We start from the raw sequence: 18,646 nt of genomic DNA, 5'->3' as shown, positions 1-18,646 counted from the left end.
GGCTTAAACACCTTACTTGTGCTGTAATTGAATGCAGCACGAAATATGCCACATGATCTGATTGTGTTTTGCACATGCAAAAGTTCAGTGAGACTTAGATGCATTCAGGGATGTATGTTCGTGTGTATGTTTGCATGTGTGTGTGTGTGTGTGTGTGTGTGTGTGTGTGTGTGTGTGTTTACACATACATGGATTCTTTGAGTTTTTGCAGGATGGGAAAGTGATCAGTGTAAGTGACATTCCTGCTGTGCTTCAAACTCATATTCTCTCTCCCTCCCTCCCCTCTCTCTCTTGCTCTCCCTCTCTCTTTCCTTTTCTCTCTCTCTCTCTTTGAATGTGCCCTCTGGTATACCCCTGTAACTTTATACGTCTTGCTGATCTGCTTACTTATGTGTTGGCTCACTCCTGATCTTTCTGTATGTCGTGCTATCGCCAGACTCATTTCTCCCCTGCAACCAGGTTTTGTAGCAAAAAGTGTTTCCAATAGGTAACATAGGTAACTAGGTATCCTGGTGTCCCAGTGGGTTACGTCAATCCTGTAACCACGGTAACTGGGCTTTGAGTGCATCTGAGAAATATTCCAACTGAACCTATGAGTCATAATTATGATGTCAGCAATAGTTGGTTCATCACGTGGGGAATAATTGTATAGTTCTATTGAGTCCATTAGTATTTGCTGATTTGAAATATTAAAATGCCAACAAAGATATAAACCACATCCTAAACATTGGCTAATCAATTACTTATTATAGGTATAACAATTAGATGCTTCCAGGAAGGAAGGAATGAAGGAAGAAATGAAATCACTGGATGCTTGAGAGGTCGAACAACCCTCAGTGTCACTAATAGGTGAGCTGATGTGAGAGTGGTGGTTAAGTTCACGTGGCTTATATGATCAGTAAGGCTGTCATCATGGGAGTACAGATCATTGTCAAAACAAGCATGTTCTCATTTTCTTAGAAACCTCGGGAATCTGACATCACTTGGAACAATGGCAGCACTGTTTTGCCTGTGGTTTCACTTATATTATTAGCCATGAAAGAGCTGCTGTTATCCTGTCAAAGTGCCTCTCTTGCATATCCACTGCAACAAAAGGTCCTTACCTCTCACCCTCTACAAGGTAATGTAGGCACACTTAACTGTTCCCCTTATATGACCTGTGGGAAAGAACTGCAGCACTCTAAGTTATGTGTCCTCACTTTTCTGTTTTGGATACAAAGCATATACCAGTATATCCAGTGCTTGTTCTTGATGTTAACACATACATTGGGACTAGAACATGCAATTAGTGGAGAGTTTTCTTTCTTTCTGTATCCCTCTTATTTCTACTATTCTACAAAAGGATCCTCCAATCAAGGATTTATGAATTCAACTCCAGTTTAATTTGGTCCATGTGATACACAAAATGGGCCCAACTCCTCTGAAAATAAATAAAAAACTTTCTGTTATATTGTAAAGCACGGCAGCTTGTTGCATAAAAGGCCCAAAACACCACAACACATGACATATTTTTTCACCCGAATAGTTGAATGCTCAATCAAATGAAGTGAGTCTGTAGGCTGAAGGAGAAGACAGTAAATTGTAACGCTTCTCATCAGAGACCGGTTGCTATTTATGTTGCGAAGACAACTCTGCTTTTGCACCCTTGAGAGAGACCATCCCCAATATCTGCACTCAATAATGGATTCACGGTGCTATTTTTACTCACTCTCTCACTCTGTCTCTCTACCCTTTTCTCTCTGCCACTTGGCCGGCTCTCCTGGTAATTATAGCTGCTGGCCATCATAAAAAATCTGTCAGTGAAATAACAAGAGGCCTCGGTAGACAACATAGCCACTTCGCTGAGGTAGTGAGAGGCTACAGGTGGCTGCAATGAGCTACAGCCATAGCATGGATGGACGTTCCTGTAAATCAGAAATGCATTTGCCGTATCAGGGTTAGATACAGTTAAAACACAATACTATATATTAATGGAAAATACTCAATTTGACATAAACCTGAATGCTGTTAAAAGATAGTTTAACATTGCGTAGATGGTCTAGTCTGAGCTGCTGTACATGAAAATACTACAGTTTTTCAGGTCAATCGTCAAATGCATAAACAACGCCCTCTGTCGGGATATATTGGCAACTGCAGTTTGTTTTAAATAGAGTTTGTTTTGTTTACACTCTGAGTAAAGATGGCCGCCCTAGCAACTGCATTTTGTGGCGATGGACGTCGTCTGGTAGTTACATATAGTACTGTTTTCAGAAATTGACGTATTTTAGTTGGAAGGCAATATTTTATACATCTAGCATGATTAAAGCTGGACACAGAATTGTAAGCTAATTAGCTTGAGTAGATGCTAGCCACTGTCACAGGCAGACGTGCCGCTACAGTGCCGCTACATTACCATTCGAACTTTTGCTGGTTCCGTCTATTTCTCTTCACATAATTTCGCTGATAGCTGCGTGTAATTCATTCTGGAATAGAGTATTTTGCGGGGTTGTTTGTGGTTCTATTATCAGACGCGAAGTAGCAACAGTTTATTTATGTGCAGGGATCCCCAGGGATTGATTGTCATGTAATTACACTCATCTATTTGTGTGTTTTTCTTTGTTTCAAATACATTTGATTAGGCAGAGGAAGACGCCGGTGTCAGGCACGTCAGTACTTCTTCATCATCGGGGAGCAGTGACAGACAGAAAGCTACACAGTTTATCAGGGAAGCAGAGAGGACCAGGAGACTGTGAGTTCTAAGGTTTTAAGATAAATGAAGGCCCGTGTCAGTGCCTATGACGTCATACATCTCTTGAATGAGCACTCATATAAGCAGATACATTGAACTCATGTCATTACCTCAAATCTCTTGGCGAGACTCATTTCAACCTAAAATCAATGCCTCTTTGCACACATTTACCATTTCTGTAGGATTGAAAAGTTAGAGCGAGAGAGGACTTTGAGCGCTCAGAGCAGAAAGAACAGCTGGACAGATGTTTCTGCAGGACTGGAAGACTGTGAGAAAGTGCTGGAGGAAGAGCGAAACACTGAGAGTGAGTTACAGCTGCCACCCATGACATCTTATCAGTTACATAAAAAGAATGAAATGTTATGTTTCCTGTTTAGTTCTTTGGTGATGTTTGTTGGTTGTTGTTTAAAAAAAGTATACATAAAATTGAATACAAGTTGTATAAAACAATTAAGTAGAATAAATAATTCATACAGATATTTTCCTCCTTTTAGGAACCAATCTTCAAAAGCAGCTGGTAAACATTAATAATGGGATGAGGAAGTTTAAAAAACAGCTTATTGATGTGAAGCCAACTCCTGAATGTAAGTTACTGCACCTAAGTTGAGAGAAACTGCGTAAATCCAACACACAGTACGACATCACATGTGCCATTATGTTCATCGTTCTTTCAGCCCTCTTCGTCATCCGAGCTTGTGCCTTTCTGCTACACGGCCACATATAAAATGATAAGAATTGCGATGTCAGTAAAATGTTTTGCGTCTCTTCTTGGGTTTTCAGTGATCGAAAAGCTGAAGCAGATAATGTCTGAGGTGGAAATCTCCATCAACGACATGAAGATGAAACAGCGCTCATGGTAAAAAGATGAGCCAGATTAGATATTCTGTGTTTTTTTTTGTCCATTTCCATCTACATTTAGATACAAGGGTTGATAGGAAAATGTCTGATCTTAGCAGAGAATATTTTAGGCCACTGCAATTAGTTTTCCACCCAGTTTGACACACATTTGATGCTGGAGGGCTTTTATCCCAGTTTCATTTCTACTCATTCTGAGGTGAGACAAGTCATGCAGTTGAAAACATTTGGTAAAGTGAAGCAGTGTTATTTGCAGATCTATTATGCTAGATTTCACCAAACTATATAGAGCTTTTTCTTATTTTTGAGCGAAGTAAAATATGTGTACAATAAGTAACAAGTGATTGTAAACAACAGCGACGTTCAAATGATTACCAACAGCTTTCTTTCCTTATGTTTCTCTGCTCCTCTCAGCTTTGAGGAGCTTTTGAAGGAGGAGAGGACGTGCAGACAGGAGATCAATGCCTGTGAGAAGAAGATTGAAAACTGGAGCCTTGCTGTCAAATCAGACCACAAACTGCCCTCAGCTGCCACTGTTAAGGTCTCTCATCCTTTCTACTTCCCTTTCTTCTTTCTATCCACTGTCTATCATTTATGTTGTTCAGAAGAAGAATGTATGAGGAGAGAGTCTTGTCCTGCTTTCTTGGCTTAATGTGACACAAAGACTTCTGCATATAACAAATGTAACCTTCGATATTGAATCTATCTTCCATAGTGTTAGATTTAGGAACATAGCGGTTTGTGCTGATTGAAATATCAACCACTTATCACCTTGCAGCAGTTCAGTCGCCGGCTGACATTGCATTTTTTTCTCTGAAAGACAAAAGCCCTGAGCGTGAGCAGAGACCTCCCTGCAGAGGTCAGAGCCATGGAGGCTTTTATACAGAAGACTGGTGGCCCTTATGGCGGCTGGGACCAATTTGACCACCAAGCTTTCCTCAAGGTAATAGCATTTGATCAGTTATCTACATCATTGTTTGATATGAATGTTTATACATAGGTGCAAACACAATAATACATGTTATACATTTGCTTTTCAATAGTTACAGGATCAACCATTACACACTCCGTTACAGAGCATTGTTCATATAGCTGATACGGTTCAGTGTATTGCCCCGAGGCACTTCAGCAGGGTAGATACTAAGGGCTGCAGGGTTTTGTCTGCTTTATTCAAATCTGTTTGATTCCCAGGTGTGGACCAAACACGGCGGGCGACAAGCCTATAGGGCTGAGGCCAAACTGTACCTGCCTGGTAAAACTCTTCAGGACATCCAGCAGCATGAGGACTGGCATCAGGAGCTCATCCATCTACAGGACAAGAAAAGGGAGGTAGGGGCACTGCAACACAACATGCATGAGTGCGAGAGGAAGGAAAAGGTACTTTGTCAGGTGCATGATTGATGAATGTGTCTTTGTCATCAGGCTATTCAGCGGTGGAAGACCTGTAAACAGCAGCAACGCCAAACCAGACTAGAGGAGGAGGCAGCGGAGGTAGATCGGAGAGAGAAGGAGGAGGCTAAGAGACAAGCTCAACAAAAAAAGTGAGGCGGCAATAGAATAGAATAGAATCCAGCTGTTGAGTTCTTTCCTGTTCCTAGCGGTTCCTACTGTCCTCTATTTTAGGACTGAGGAGGAGAGGAAGGAGGCGGCAAGGCGACTAGAGCAGTGGAAAGAAGAAAAGAGGAGAAAAGAGGAGCAAGAAGAAGGGCAGAGACTGGCTGAGGAGGAACATAAGAGAAGACAAGCAAAGGTGTGTGTTTGCCTTGTGTAAAGTTTAGGATAAGTGAGGATTTATTTTATTTACCATTGAAAGTACCAAACAGAATAGATGCATAGACATACTGTTTATGTAAAACAAAATGATTTGTGTGTATCAGAATGAGCGTCAGCGACAGTTGGAGGTGAAGCTGACCGTTGAGGAACAACTGCGACTGAAGAGGGAGGAGGAGGAAGAACAGGAGAGGAGGAAGAGAGATGATGAGCAGAGAGAGATGGACAAAAAGAGGAAGGAGTCTGCAAAGGGGATCAAACGCTTTCTGGAAAGGGTACATGGGGTCGGGGATGTTGTCTTTATGTGACTAATACTGTCTTCACCATCAGTTCAGTTCACACCATCACATTAGCCAAACAGCAATGAGGATTTAGGTTTTTGAAATACCCTTAAGACAAAAACAAGGCTAATGTTCGCAAACCAAGCGTCAGTGTTGCAGTAATGCATACAACACAAACCTATGCAAATGTTTCTTTTTTAAGGATGTTTTCAAGGTGGAGGTAAAGGTTCTGGAGAAACAGCTGAAGGAGCAGCAGGAAGAAGAGAGACAGAACAGAATCGCTGCCACGTTAAGAGAGAAGGTGTGTTAGTGAGCCACATAGATTAGAATCTTACGTGCATTCTAGTAAGTGAAGATGGATATGCAGTTTAAACAGTATGCATATATATGAAGTTGAATAAGGCTGATGTCCCTCATGCAGGTGGAGGGTCACATAAGCAGAGACCCCTCCAGACTGATCCGTCCCACAAAAGGATGGGAGGAGAGGATGAAACATGTTGGATCTTCAGGAGGAGGACCAGTTCTTCAAATGTTTCACAGGTCTGATTACCTCTACTATACTATACTATACTATACTATACTATACTATACTATTCTATACTATTCTATACTATGCTATACTATACTATACTATACTTTACTATATATTGTGGTCAGCCATCTCAATTAACATGCTACCCAAGGATGGTTGCTGAATCATGTAAAATAACTTTCTGTCATTTTATTATTGCTTGCTTCTGATTGTTTAGCATTCAAAATATCTACTCCGTTTGTCAGTTTAGAGGCTTTTAATGTGCCTTTTTATGCTATTGTTTGTATTTATTAACTATACCTAGTATGGTGATTATTGTGTTGGTTTTTTTCCAAAACACATTTTAGGGTAAGCAGACCTAATGTTTTTTCAGTAAAAGATTTTTGATAGAACCAAAAATATCAAACCAATTCAACCAGAAGCCAGAAGTAAGAAACATGTGTGTAATAACCAACACATTCTGTTTCAGAGCTGTTCCCACTTGGAGACAAGGCCTGTGATCAAGAACACGGACACAAACTGGACAATGATGTCTAATTTCTGCTTTTAATTTAATGAAAAACAAACCAATGGGGCCTGAAAGCCAGATTGTGCCTGTGTTTCTATTGAAGTTGTTTCTCTTTTACAAACTATTAAAATATGTTATTGAACTTGGGAATTTATTGACTTCTTGAAGATTGCAATTCCAGATTTGATCACAATCTAATTTCTCACTTACTTCAGGTGTGTGTTTACATGAAAATCAATAATAAAATATTGATTTTTGTTGTTGTGTGTTGTGTTGATGAGCTGTGGGATGTGTGTATCCTCAAAGAGAATCTCCACACGTGGGTCAGCTGAGTGCGTTGTGAGGGTGAAAGCTCAACGGTCACACACTCCGTAGTTTGTACTTTTAATTTGAAAAACCACATACCGGAAAAGATTCCCCATAGGTGCGGACGCAAAGATGGCGGAAGAAGAGAGCCAGTTTGAAGAATTTGAGCAAATAGACTTTTTAAGGGATAGACATGTACGGTTCTTCCAAAGAACGCTGCAGGTTTTACCCGAGAGATACGCCTCGTTAGAGACAACCAGGTATATTTACTAACCTTCATAATGGCGCTGAAGCTGCTCTGTTGTGTCACTGCTTTTGAGTAGCTAGCATGCTAACTGTAGTTTCGCTTTGAATGGAGGCTTGTGCTACTTAGCTTGTTTTGCTAACACAAGCTAGTGAAGTTGTGACACTGTAGTATGACAGGAAACTACACACACACACGCACGATATCAGCCAGGTGTAGCCTATATGATCCTATATTTGATGCTTTAATTTAAGACTGTATTTAGGACGCATACGTTCATCAAGTGAGGGTGACAGTTGAACTTGATTTACGAGTTTCATATACTAGGTGAATAAAAAGCTGCTTTGTCCAGATTTCATCAACATTATTTTGAAAGGAGCGTTCCTACGTACCTTTTTGTTGCCTCTGTTTCTTTCACAGCGTTCGTGTGAATCGATCTTGCAGCCTATGTGTGATTTTTTTATTGCCCTCTGTATTATAGATTCACAATATCGAACTCTTGGCTTCTGTCTAGGTTGACCATCATCTTTTTTGCACTGTCTGGTCTGGACATGTTGGACGCCCTGGATGTGATCGATAGGAAATTAATGATTGAGTGGATCTACTCATTACAGGTCTTGCCCACAGATGACAGTAAGTCTCATTTACAATACATATTCAGATTGTCAACATGCAAGGAAACTCTATTATGGTTTGGTTGTGTTCAGCGCCTTTGAAGTGAGACGAGACCGGAATGTGTTTAGACTAGAAACACTGTCTGCCTGCGAACTGAGACACGGTTTGTATGATAATATGAAGCCAGATTTACTAACTATTATTTATATAAAGGTTTGCAGTGCACAGATTGCAGTTGCAAGTTATTCCCGGAGGAGGATTCTAGAAAGGAAACATTCTAAACTGGTAAATCATGAGCAGATAATGCCTGGCTCCGTAACTGCGTACTGAAATCCTGTCTGAAAATATTTATCATTACTGCCTTGCTCATGCTCTATGCAGATACCAATGCATTTTTTTTACTTGTAAGTGACCTCCATGTAACCTTTTTCAACTGACAAAACCTAGAAAATAAGAGCGTAGCACTGTCTGTCAGAATGTTTGTCATGTCCTACAGGAGGAACACATTTTCCCACAGGGTCCTGCTATATGTAATGCTCCTATGATGCCCATTAGATGGCAGCAGTGCACTTTGTTCCTGCCTTGAAGGTCCGTACGATGAACAGGACCTGGTTTGTGATGATGGAAGCAGTCCAGCTCCGTGCCTCAGTCCAGTATATGCTAAACAGCTCTTAAACCTCCAGCCACCTTCTTGTTGTTATGTGTTTTCCAGAGTCCAATCTAAGTCGTTGTGGGTTTCGAGGGTCGTCACATATTGGAATTCCTTACAGCACGAAGGTACATATTCATGCATGTGTGTGTATGTTAGTTCTGTGACATTCCAGCATATATTTGAAATTTGAATGCACTTACCTATACATGTATTTTCAACAACCTTTAATCCATCATTGTACTAATCTGCTCTTTGTCATTGGGAGTTGTGGCGCAGTTGTATAGTGTACTACTGCTAGTTGTGTTAACTAACACAGTCTTTGTATGATTGTGTGTCTGTTAATTCACACTTCAGGGTCCCGGAGTGCTCCATCCATACGACAGCGGCCATGTGGCTATGACCTACACCGGGCTGTGCTCTCTGCTCATCCTGGGAGACGACCTGAGCCGCGTTAACAAACAGGCCTGTCTGGCAGGTCTCAAAGCACTGCAGCTAGAGGATGGCAGGTTAGTAAACACACACACGCACACATTTGCACTGATTCAAAAGAGCCTTTTCATTTTTACTCGAAGACACCAGAGGTCATGTTAAGACCTATTTAGGCTACATTACTTTCTTATGTTCACAGGTTCACAGACATACATGCACACACACACACACACACACACACACACACACACACACACACACACACACACACACACACACACACACACACACACACCACACTGCCACAGAAAACCGTTTAATTGAAAAGACTCAAACACACACACACCCTGAATACAGACCTTAAGCTAATGTTTGTTGTTCTCTGGCCTTTGTTACTTTATCCGCCTCTTCTTGTTTCCAGCTTCTACGCAGTGCCAGAGGGAAGTGAAAATGATATACGGTTTATTTACTGCGCTGCCAGTATCTGCTACATGCTGGACGACTGGTCAGGCATGGATATCCAGAAGGCCATCGAGTACATCAGAGGGAGTTTGGTGAGCACGCTCGCAACACTCGCCCGAGGAAGATTAAAGGGAGATGAACGGAAGAGCTTGAGTGGTGTCGTCGCTGTAGTAGAGACTCTATCCCGTTCATCCAGACATGTGTGGAGCTTATGATGTGGCACTAAAAGGATATTTTAGTTGGGCCGTTGACAGATATTTCACTCAGCCGTTGCTTTAGCAGCTCCGTTTTGTCATCAGATGTGTCGGAGACCTCACAGCAGACAAGTGTCAGGGATCGTCTTCATTACAGCCGGAATCCTCTGGGGAGATGATTTATTTTAGGTTTGGCATTTCCACAGTGTTTCATTACATAGTCTAGTTATTGTGTTCATGGGCGTGTATGCATCACACCTGCTCTTGCTTACACACACACACACACACACACACACAGAAAAGATATGTATTTGTTGTAAATCACGAGTGTAAAGTGCCATATTTAGTGTTTTACAATATGTCTTCAGCAAAGCATATTGATGGTAAATATAAGCGTACAGAATCCACTGAATGATGTGTGTTTTAGTTTAAAAAAGGTGTGGGACAGTAGACAAGCTTCTCTGCCACACCAAAAGTTTCACTTACATTTGAATGGCGCCAGGTATCAATTTACTGACCTTATTGTTACGATCGGATCAAACCTGATGCGGAGACCAGCAGGAGAACCGTGTTAGTTCATCCCCAATGACTTTTGTCTGATATTCAGCTGCTACATTTTGGTTACAACTACTGCTTATGAGTATTTGTTGTGTCGCTTAAACACACATTAAAGCAGCTCTTAACTTTATAGAAATTTGAACTAAATGGGTCAAGGGGCAAGCAGGAAGCATTTAGTCCGGGTTTAATAACATCATGAATTCACTGTATGCAGATTAATCTCCAGCTGCAATAATCTCATTCCTTTGGCCCTTGTAGGATCAAATTGAATGTAATTTGAAAGGCTTTGTTTTTGTTCTCTGCAGTCGTACGACAGCGGGTTTGGTCAGGGATCTGGACGGGAGTCGCATGGTGAGTATGACGCACCTGTGCTGCTCACCCGGTGGATGACCTGGACAAAATTCAGATCCATGTTTGTCTGAGTAGCATTTAATTAGTCAGAAGGTTCACATCAGGTCAGGTGTGTGTGTGTGTGTGTTTTGGTGGTGCTGTGGTAGAGGGTGTGATAGTGGCTCGTGGGAGTAACTGGTTTAAAGGATTAACCAGTGAAATCCTCCTCACTAGAAACATTTTTCTCATTAATCCCCCTTCGCACACACTCAAATTAAACCTTCTTTCTCTATACTCGGGGCACACATCCTACACACACAGCAACCGCCGCGTGGACGAGGCTCTTGATTACTCTCGGTTTCCCTCTCAGCCCAGTCAGGAGTTTTGTCTGTGAGCATTCAAACCCAGCCGCAGGGAGCCGATCCTCATATCACTGTAATTTCCTATTTTTGCCATAAACTCCCTCTCTGTGATTACAGGCTTTACCCAGACTCGTCCCACAATACACTCGCCGACGCTCCGTTTAAGGGCCCATTAGAGGAAAGACACACAATAGATGCCTATTACCTGCTCCCCTTAAAGCCTGTGTGTGTGTGTGTTTAGCCCAGCGAGACCTCCCACAACGCGTGGCTTAGATGTGCACAGACTCGCACACCTTTGTTTCTAGAACAGTACCGCGTGTCGAAATGTCTGTGCCGAGGTAACAACTTTGTTTCCTAGCGACTGCTCACTGTACGGTGGAACATTTTCTTCTTTTTCTCTCGATGACAAACGCCTCTTTTTCGTTTTCCTAAAATACCCCGAATGAATCACCCTCACCGGTCCAACAGGAAAAAAGGAGTCACATTTGAATATTTGACAAATAAAACAGTACAAGTACCTTCCCGCCCTGCTCTGCTTTAAACAGTCGGCCCACTACAATAAATGTTTCTTGGTGAAAAGCGGTGTTGCAGATTTATGTGCGCTCGCTCTGCAGATAGCATGACGATTAGAGGCGGGCGGGGGGGGGGTGGGGTGACGATGTGACGGGCAGATTTACACCCCTGACCTACACACACACATTACTCCACCTTTGTTGCTTTCCCTCACACGTAAACACACTCTAACAGATAAGCAAACACTAATGTGGGTACGGCACAGGCTCAGGGCCAGAATGGAGCGTGACAGTGAAAGCAGCTGACGGCTCGGTGGGAGGAGGTGACGGCTAACTAACTGCTGCTTGCGCCTGCACTGATAACCGCCTGTCCTTTCCTCAGCCGCTGAACAATACGGCGGTTTGAAGCGATCCCCCTTCTCTAACCTTAAAGCAGTCTTCAGGCCATGAATGAGAAGTCGCCATGGTTTTTGCTTCTATGAAAATGTAGGAAACTATATCAAAGCACGTAAGCACATCTCTGTGAATACACACTCCACTGCATCATCATGGAAAGGGAAAGTTGCTTGTCATTGTGATGCTTGTGATGGTTCATCACACACACACACACACACACACACACACACACACACACACACACACACACACACACACACACACACACACACACACACACACACACACACACACACACACACACACACACACACACACACACAAAGGCCAGCAACCTGCCTGTACTGCATTACCCTGTAATTACGCCAAACCATGCAAGAGAAAATAAACAGTGCGCACTTTTTCTCATTTGACCGTCTACAGTTATTGGAAAAAAGGAAGCATCGTTAACCCGCTGCCTCTTTATGTAAATTCTAAAATAACCTTCGTGGGAATTATTTGAATTGCCTCTTCAAAAGACTCTTTGTCCCCAAGTTGTCGGCAACAGCTGGTCCCGATTCAAACAGACAAACTGGTCGGGTCCGGTGTCCAAATCATAACTGCCGTGTGATCCTTATGTGCTTCCAGCTGCGTCTTGTGTTTGTACTTGTGGATTGAGACGGTCTGAGTGGTATCAAGTCCATTTCCTGGCATTTACCATTTTTCAGGGCGTATTTATGGTTTTGAAGTGTTTTGTCCATTGTCAAATCTTCAGGTTTTATCTCAACATGTTGGCGCTGCTTTGCTGTCAGAGCCTCTGATCGTCAACACAGTCCCTCAGAGAATTACTGGGTTTAATTGATTGGATTAGTTTCTTCTAATTACATTTTAGGTAAAGGCAGATTAGATTTAGGAACGCTACGGAGCAGCTTTTCATTTCCATTGCGCTGTCAGGAAACAGTGGTGCCATTTAGTCCAACGTGAAAGCAGGGGAAATGAGCGTGAAAGCGTTCTGTCTGTGTTCGATGTCTGGTGTCTATTTATCACGTCTGATAAAGCTGCTCTGTGTGTGTGTGTGCAGGCGGTTGGACATACTGCGCCATAGCTTCCCTGTGTCTGATGGGTCGCCTGGAGGAGGCGCTGAGTCAGCGGGAGCTGGACAGGATCCGACGCTGGTGTATCATGAGGCAGCAGAGCGGCTTCCACGGCCGCCCCAACAAACCTGTAGACACATGCTACTCCTTCTGGGTGGGAGCAACGCTAGAGGTACACACTGGTCCAACACACACTCCCACCTGCTTTAACATGTTAGTCTGGAAAAAGTATTTGCCCTATGAATTTGTTCTTTTGGCACCATTTATCTACCGTTTAGTGTTACATTTCCTCCTGGTTCTGTTCCTCCCCTGACATGCTCTTGTTCCACCGTCTCTCCTGTAGCTGTTAAACGTGTTCCAGTATACAAACTTTGAGAGGAACAGACGGTTCATTCTGTCCACGCAGGATCGGCTGGTGGGCGGCTTTGCCAAGTGGCCAGACAGCCATCCAGGTAAAGAATCTGATACCCACATGTGGGAGCTATTAACAGACTGTTGATGAAGCTCATAATGTTTGTAGACTTTGGAGTATCTGTTTCCCAGGCTTCCAATTCCCCAGCTTTTGGATGTCTGTCCAGCTTCTTAGTTTCCAAGACAAAAGAGGCATATTCATAATTTATTCGCGTGTTTAATCTCAAAGGGACCAACGCACAAAAATGTACAACGGTGTCATAATACAAGGTGAAGAAAATGGAACCAAGCAGAAATGAGTAAATAAAGGGAGGTGTGAAAGGTCTGAGTGATAGAGCTGAGATTAAAGAGGCTTTGTGCACACGGAGCAGGAAGTGAAGGCCATTGTTCCAGTGTCACTCCTGATTAGTGGAAGTCTGTTCTGTGAGCGTGAATCAAGACTGCGAGTGTTCCAGGACAGACCGGTAAATGTAGGTCACGTCTTAGGACTAAATGATGTCGCAGTATTTTCCAGACTTGGTACATATTGTTACTGCCTGGAGGACAAACATGTGTCGGGCTGAAGCGGTTTCCGTGTCCACAGGTGCAGGGAGGTCAGGGCGGGGCTGTGGTCGCTCACTTTTGCTTCACGGCCATAGAAAAGTGATCGTAACCCTAAACTTGAATGGTGTACTCGCCTATGTGTGTGTGATGTGTGTGTGAGTGATGTGTTATTGATGAGGCGATTGTTCTTAGCTAGCCTCGGGACACAGGAGATCAAACTCCTCGCGTTACAGGAACAAGGCCGGGAAGAAACAAAGAAGCAAAACAAAACCAAATCTGGATTGACCTCTTGCTTATTATTGGACAAAAGGAGTTTGAGGAAGTAAAGGGTCTCTGCTCTTGAAGTACCCGGATGAAACTAATAGACTTGTGTCGTGCTTCAACGGTGCAGTCCTCATCTGAGAAATTAAAAAATGAATTCCTCCACCTATCAGACAGTAATGTGGGACTTATTACAGCTTAAGCTACAGACTGAACTCACCTCCGACTTAAATCCTTAGGCTTTTATTTTAAAAACTCATTCTCAGAGGGGCCAGCCTTACATTGGACGTGCATCACTTAATATCCTAATGTAAGCGGACACTGATTCAGACGTCTCCTCTCTTCAACCTTGACATTGAGTCATTATGACCCCTGGCACAGCTAATGGTGCTTTGATTGATTCTAATGTTCATGTCCAATCATCTGTCATTTCATTAGAATTCACTTACTGCTCCATTTACTGGCCCCTGCAGCTTTCACTCTGCTCCAAGGGGTTAAAGGGGCCAACCTATGTGCATTAGCTCTGTTTTCTTAAAGGAACAGCACCACAACAAGGTTACTGCTGGTGAGGTTTACGGGACATTAGGCGATTGTTTTCTTGATGCCAGTAATGGAAGGAGAAGTGGCAGCCACATTATGGTCTCCTCTTCGTCTCCCGTGTCTCTGGTAGGTGTTTCTGCTTTGCCGCACGTTCCTGCCTGACCTAGTTTCTCCCCCCGTTTTCTCCGTCCCCTGTCCACCAGACCCTCTCCATGCCTACTTGGGGCTGTGCGGTCTGTCTCTGATTGGAGAGCCCAGTCTGATGAAGGTCCACCCAGCTCTTAACATCACCCAGAGAGCCTTTCAGCACCTCCAGCAGCTGCAGCAGACATGGAGGGACAACGGCGACGTCTGCAGCAGACAGCACTGACAAAGGGACGGTCCACAGCGTGTGCCTGAACAGGTTTAAACAATCAGGAACATGTAATACTAGGCGGTCATAAGCAACTGGACTTGCTGTGTGAGGCTTCCTCTGCTAAGAAAACCAGGAACATGTTGTAAGACTTCAGATACACACAGTACGAACTTCCTAGATTTAGAGCATTTTTTCTGTTAAGCAATATGAGCCACGCTTTACTTTACTTGCTGCCTTTTTACTAGCAGACACTCGTACCTAACAGTCGGTGTGCAATGTTCTGCGGGAGAGAAACTGAACGGCAGAAAATAATATCGGCCTCACTGGAGACTTCACAACATTCTAGACGCTTCACTTTGGCAAATTTTAAAGATGATGCGGTTTTGGAAACCTCACTACTTCACAACCTCATCATCATCATCATAATGAACAAAACAATCTTTCTCACTTCCTAATCAAGAATGTAAAACTACTCGCTCTCTCTGTCCTCTAAGACAATGCTTTTTCTCCTGTTATAAATCTGGTTTGGGCTGCAGAATTGTGCTCGCCGTCGTTCTAAACTGAGTCCTCCAGGTGTCTTGGTGTAACTGCTGGCTTTAGCTTAAGCCAGTGTTTGACTGGACATTTATATTTCTGAATGGATAGTCTAGTTATGCTTTTTTGCTGCCGTTTTGAAAGTACAGAAAATCAACGTGTGCATAAGAACTGTTGGGATGTCCGTTAGGGTTAACAGTCGTATGTGCATAGACGTCTCCAAGGAAACGCCTCCCCAACACTCAATATCATCAACACCATTATGTTGCCCTTTAACCAAAACTTGAAGCTCCCTGTCCTCCACTGCCGGCTCTCTGTGTTCGTTGAAAGAGTGGGAACAGAACCGAGGCTTCATTTTTTTTTTCCATAAGACAGAAAACATAAAGGCTTGTTCATATTTTCCCTGAGGCAGAGAGAAAAGAAAACATGGGGCCTCTTGATGGTGTCGCAAGGGAATTTAGTTTTCCCCTGCGAGGCATAACAGCAGATAAGATCCCCTCATCCCCGGACTTGTGAACTCTGAACTGAGCTGAGTAACAGGCTTGCACCCGTCATGTTCCCTGCATGCTGCTTACACTCATCAGGGACAACAAAGAAGCCACAGCGACACGTAGGTGCTAGAATTCTGAATCCAGCTCGATCTGCTGCTCTTGATTCCTCCTGGCATCAACCTGAAGAAGCTGAGACACACACACACACAAGCACACACACACACACACACAACGTCGTCCCCCAGCCCCAAAGTCACTCCCTTTCATTTGGGTAGCGGTGCACCTGCTCCACGTGAGTTAAAGCTAATATCCCTGCAGTTGAAAACAGAATGCAGCCGTGTCTGCCCGTAACATAAAAGCCCACAGGCGTCTGCTCTCTGCCTGCATTTCTGAACGGATTGAGACATATTTTCCCCCCTCAGTTTCCTGTGCAGCGTCCTTCTGTTAGAATGAATCTCTGCCTGGCCTCCTGCCCCCCCTCCCTTCGGTCTGAGCCGCCGCCCTCATTCACAGCGATAGAAACCAGAGCAGGCAGACGGAGGATAAAGAAAGAAGATAGGGGGAGAGGGGAATAAATAAATAATTTGACCCATCTATTATTTAAAGTAAACTGTCGGGGTGCAGAAACCTCCTGACTGCCTGTCCTGGGTCAGTGTGTCCCTTCATCACAGGATCCAAACATCAGTATTGGCTCACCTTGTTTTGGTGTGAGAACGACTCACTCATAGCCAATGACATCATATCATGCTATTGCTTTGTGTTATGGTTTTGTCTGAAGCAGGAACTGTTATTTTGGTGTATCTGTCTTTTATATGAAATGTTTTGTTATGTTGAGCATAATGCTGAGTTAACTGTAAATCCAGCTGTGTTTGCCCTCAGACACACTGCAGTGCGATTCAACACATTCAAACTAACTTTGCCTTATTATGATTATTACAATTCGTATTCTTCTTATTGACTTAGTTGTGAGTTGTGAATCTGAAATGCAAAAAAAAAAAAAAAATTAAACAAAAGATTGTAGTAGCCTGAGATTGAAATCAGTTCAAATTTTAGACCTTGGCCTTCACGCATGTTATGATGCCTGGGTTTGTGGCCTTACACACAAATCTGACTCTGAATTGTGCCTCACCATCTCTACAGCTCTCTGTATTATTTGTGACCCCCTCCCAACCCCCATTCTTCAGCATTGAGTGGCATACAAACAGCAATTCATAAGGACGACATGGCATGTGGCGATCTACTGCAGTACCTCTTCACCGGCTTCCACCTTCCTCTGTCCTGTACCTGCGCTTTGAAACGCGTTCAGTTCGCCGGCTGTTTCCATAAAGAAAGGCATTGATGAGAATAGTTCTCTGGTTGGGATTTAGAACAGATTCATCCTAACACCATTTACTGTCCTTAAAGTTCTCTTCTTACCCCTTTATTCTTTCATATCACAGACTTAATCAGATATAAGATGACAAACTCTGTCCTGGTCCAGTCTTGTTGCATCTGATCAAGGAAGCAATGAAGGATTGAGGCAGAAACTGTAAAGGCTGCATCATCGACCCTAGAAGGATAAAAGCTACGAGTGACAAAATGATACGAACCTATGGAGCGATTGATGGATCTGCCGATTGATGGCCACAGATGAAGGCTGCATGTCAGCAGTCATTATGTCATGGAAGTGAAACGATGTGCAGAGATGGAGCCAAAATCCCATGTGTGTGTGTTCAACAGGAACCATAACGTGAACTAATATACGTACAAACAAATGGAATGGAGTTTTATTTTTCCTGTACTTTGTAGAGTGTAGATATACTGTATATGTAAATGTCTATAATGATGGGACTTCTTTTGTGCAAGTGCCCATATGAAAACAAAAAAACATGTTTACAGCTACACCTGTGAGACGGTTAGAGGAGGATATGCAAATGTTATGTGATGGATTATAATACTTTAGCTTTGAATTTAAGGACAGCAATGTTGGATTCTAGCTTAGCAGTGCTCACTCACTGTATTTATGGTAAATAAAAACACAAGTTAACTTTTTCAATTGTTGACTTTATGTTCGTGTGTGTGTTTTTAATGTTGCAAGTGAATCCAAAGCCCTTCTAGCACCTCTACAGGCAGAGGTGCACAGAATTAACAAGATTATTGGGAAGTTACGATTGTCTGTGTCACCAAAGGTAAAGGCTGTAGGCATTTTTAAGATCAACTGAGATAATTTGCACAAAGGAAAAGCCGATAGGGTTTTCCAATATAGAAACAGGTTGTCCTAACAAATGTACCAAATCATTTTAAAGCAATATGCACATTGGATTTTGATGGAAGGTGTATTGTGATGGTAGAATGAGAAGATAAGTGAGTTACCAAAATATCAGGCTTGAATCCTGAGCGACCAGACCAAAGGAAATACAACCACTAGGTTTGGAGATGAACTATCTGTCTGAACGGTTGTAGTATAAACAAAAAGCCTGTCCATCAAGCACCAGAAAGCCTCCTATAGGGTGACTGTAAATATCCATAAATACTGTCAGTCCTTTGCGGAACCAGCAGCGGACCAGATATCTTGCATTTGAACAGTGTTTTCTGTTTTGAATAACTGGCCAACCGGCATCACTATGGCAGAAACATTTTATCAGCTCTGCAAAGAATCAAGTAAGACTCCAGAATGTTCTCAAAGTGCAACAGTCAAAATGATACTGTAATGAAAAGGGGACAT

The 18,646-nt window shown here is 42.9% G+C and overlaps 2 protein-coding genes across 3 annotated transcripts in view; both read left to right on the top strand.

Annotated features, from left to right (window-relative positions):
• Positions 1-2,176: 2,176 nt before the first annotated feature.
• On the top strand, positions 2,177-6,856 carry ccdc112 (coiled-coil domain containing 112). The gene is made up of 14 exons (XM_076154250.1): positions 2,177-2,224; positions 2,619-2,728; positions 2,911-3,032; positions 3,223-3,312; positions 3,509-3,584; positions 3,998-4,124; positions 4,404-4,526; positions 4,775-4,912; positions 5,006-5,124; positions 5,207-5,333; positions 5,461-5,628; positions 5,837-5,935; positions 6,056-6,174; positions 6,636-6,856. The coding sequence occupies exons 1-14, from the start codon at positions 2,180-2,182 to the stop codon at positions 6,664-6,666; spliced, it is 1,494 nt and encodes a 497-aa protein (XP_076010365.1). The 5' UTR covers positions 2,177-2,179; the 3' UTR covers positions 6,667-6,856.
• A 229-nt stretch (positions 6,857-7,085) lies between these two features.
• The window catches only part of pggt1b (protein geranylgeranyltransferase type I, beta subunit), a 123,073-nt gene continuing 111,512 nt past the window's right edge, over positions 7,086-18,646 (top strand). The window contains exons 1-9 of one of the 2 annotated variants that reach the window (XR_012963866.1): positions 7,086-7,240; positions 7,739-7,857; positions 8,552-8,616; positions 8,846-8,997; positions 9,342-9,474; positions 10,440-10,485; positions 12,795-12,979; positions 13,151-13,259; positions 14,766-15,401. Coding sequence is in view for 1 of the 2 variants with exons in the window: in XM_076154037.1 (XP_076010152.1) it covers positions 7,113-7,240; positions 7,739-7,857; positions 8,552-8,616; positions 8,846-8,997; positions 9,342-9,474; positions 10,440-10,485; positions 12,795-12,979; positions 13,151-13,259; positions 14,766-14,932 (1,104 nt within the window). In the remaining variant the exon portion in view is untranslated. Of the gene's footprint in view, positions 7,241-7,738; positions 7,858-8,551; positions 8,617-8,845; positions 8,998-9,341; positions 9,475-10,439; positions 10,486-12,794; positions 12,980-13,150; positions 13,260-14,765; positions 17,978-18,646 lie in introns of those variants that run through there. The other variant, XM_076154037.1, reaches the window with a different exon arrangement.

This window comes from Genypterus blacodes, unplaced genomic scaffold (genome assembly GCF_046128005.1).
Source record: "Genypterus blacodes isolate CSIRO-AG114 ecotype Tasmania unplaced genomic scaffold, CSIRO-AGI_Gbla_v1 ptg000061l_1, whole genome shotgun sequence".
Classification (NCBI taxonomy): Eukaryota; Metazoa; Chordata; class Actinopteri; order Ophidiiformes; family Ophidiidae; genus Genypterus; species Genypterus blacodes.
This window is presented reverse-complemented; position numbering and strand designations above follow the sequence as displayed.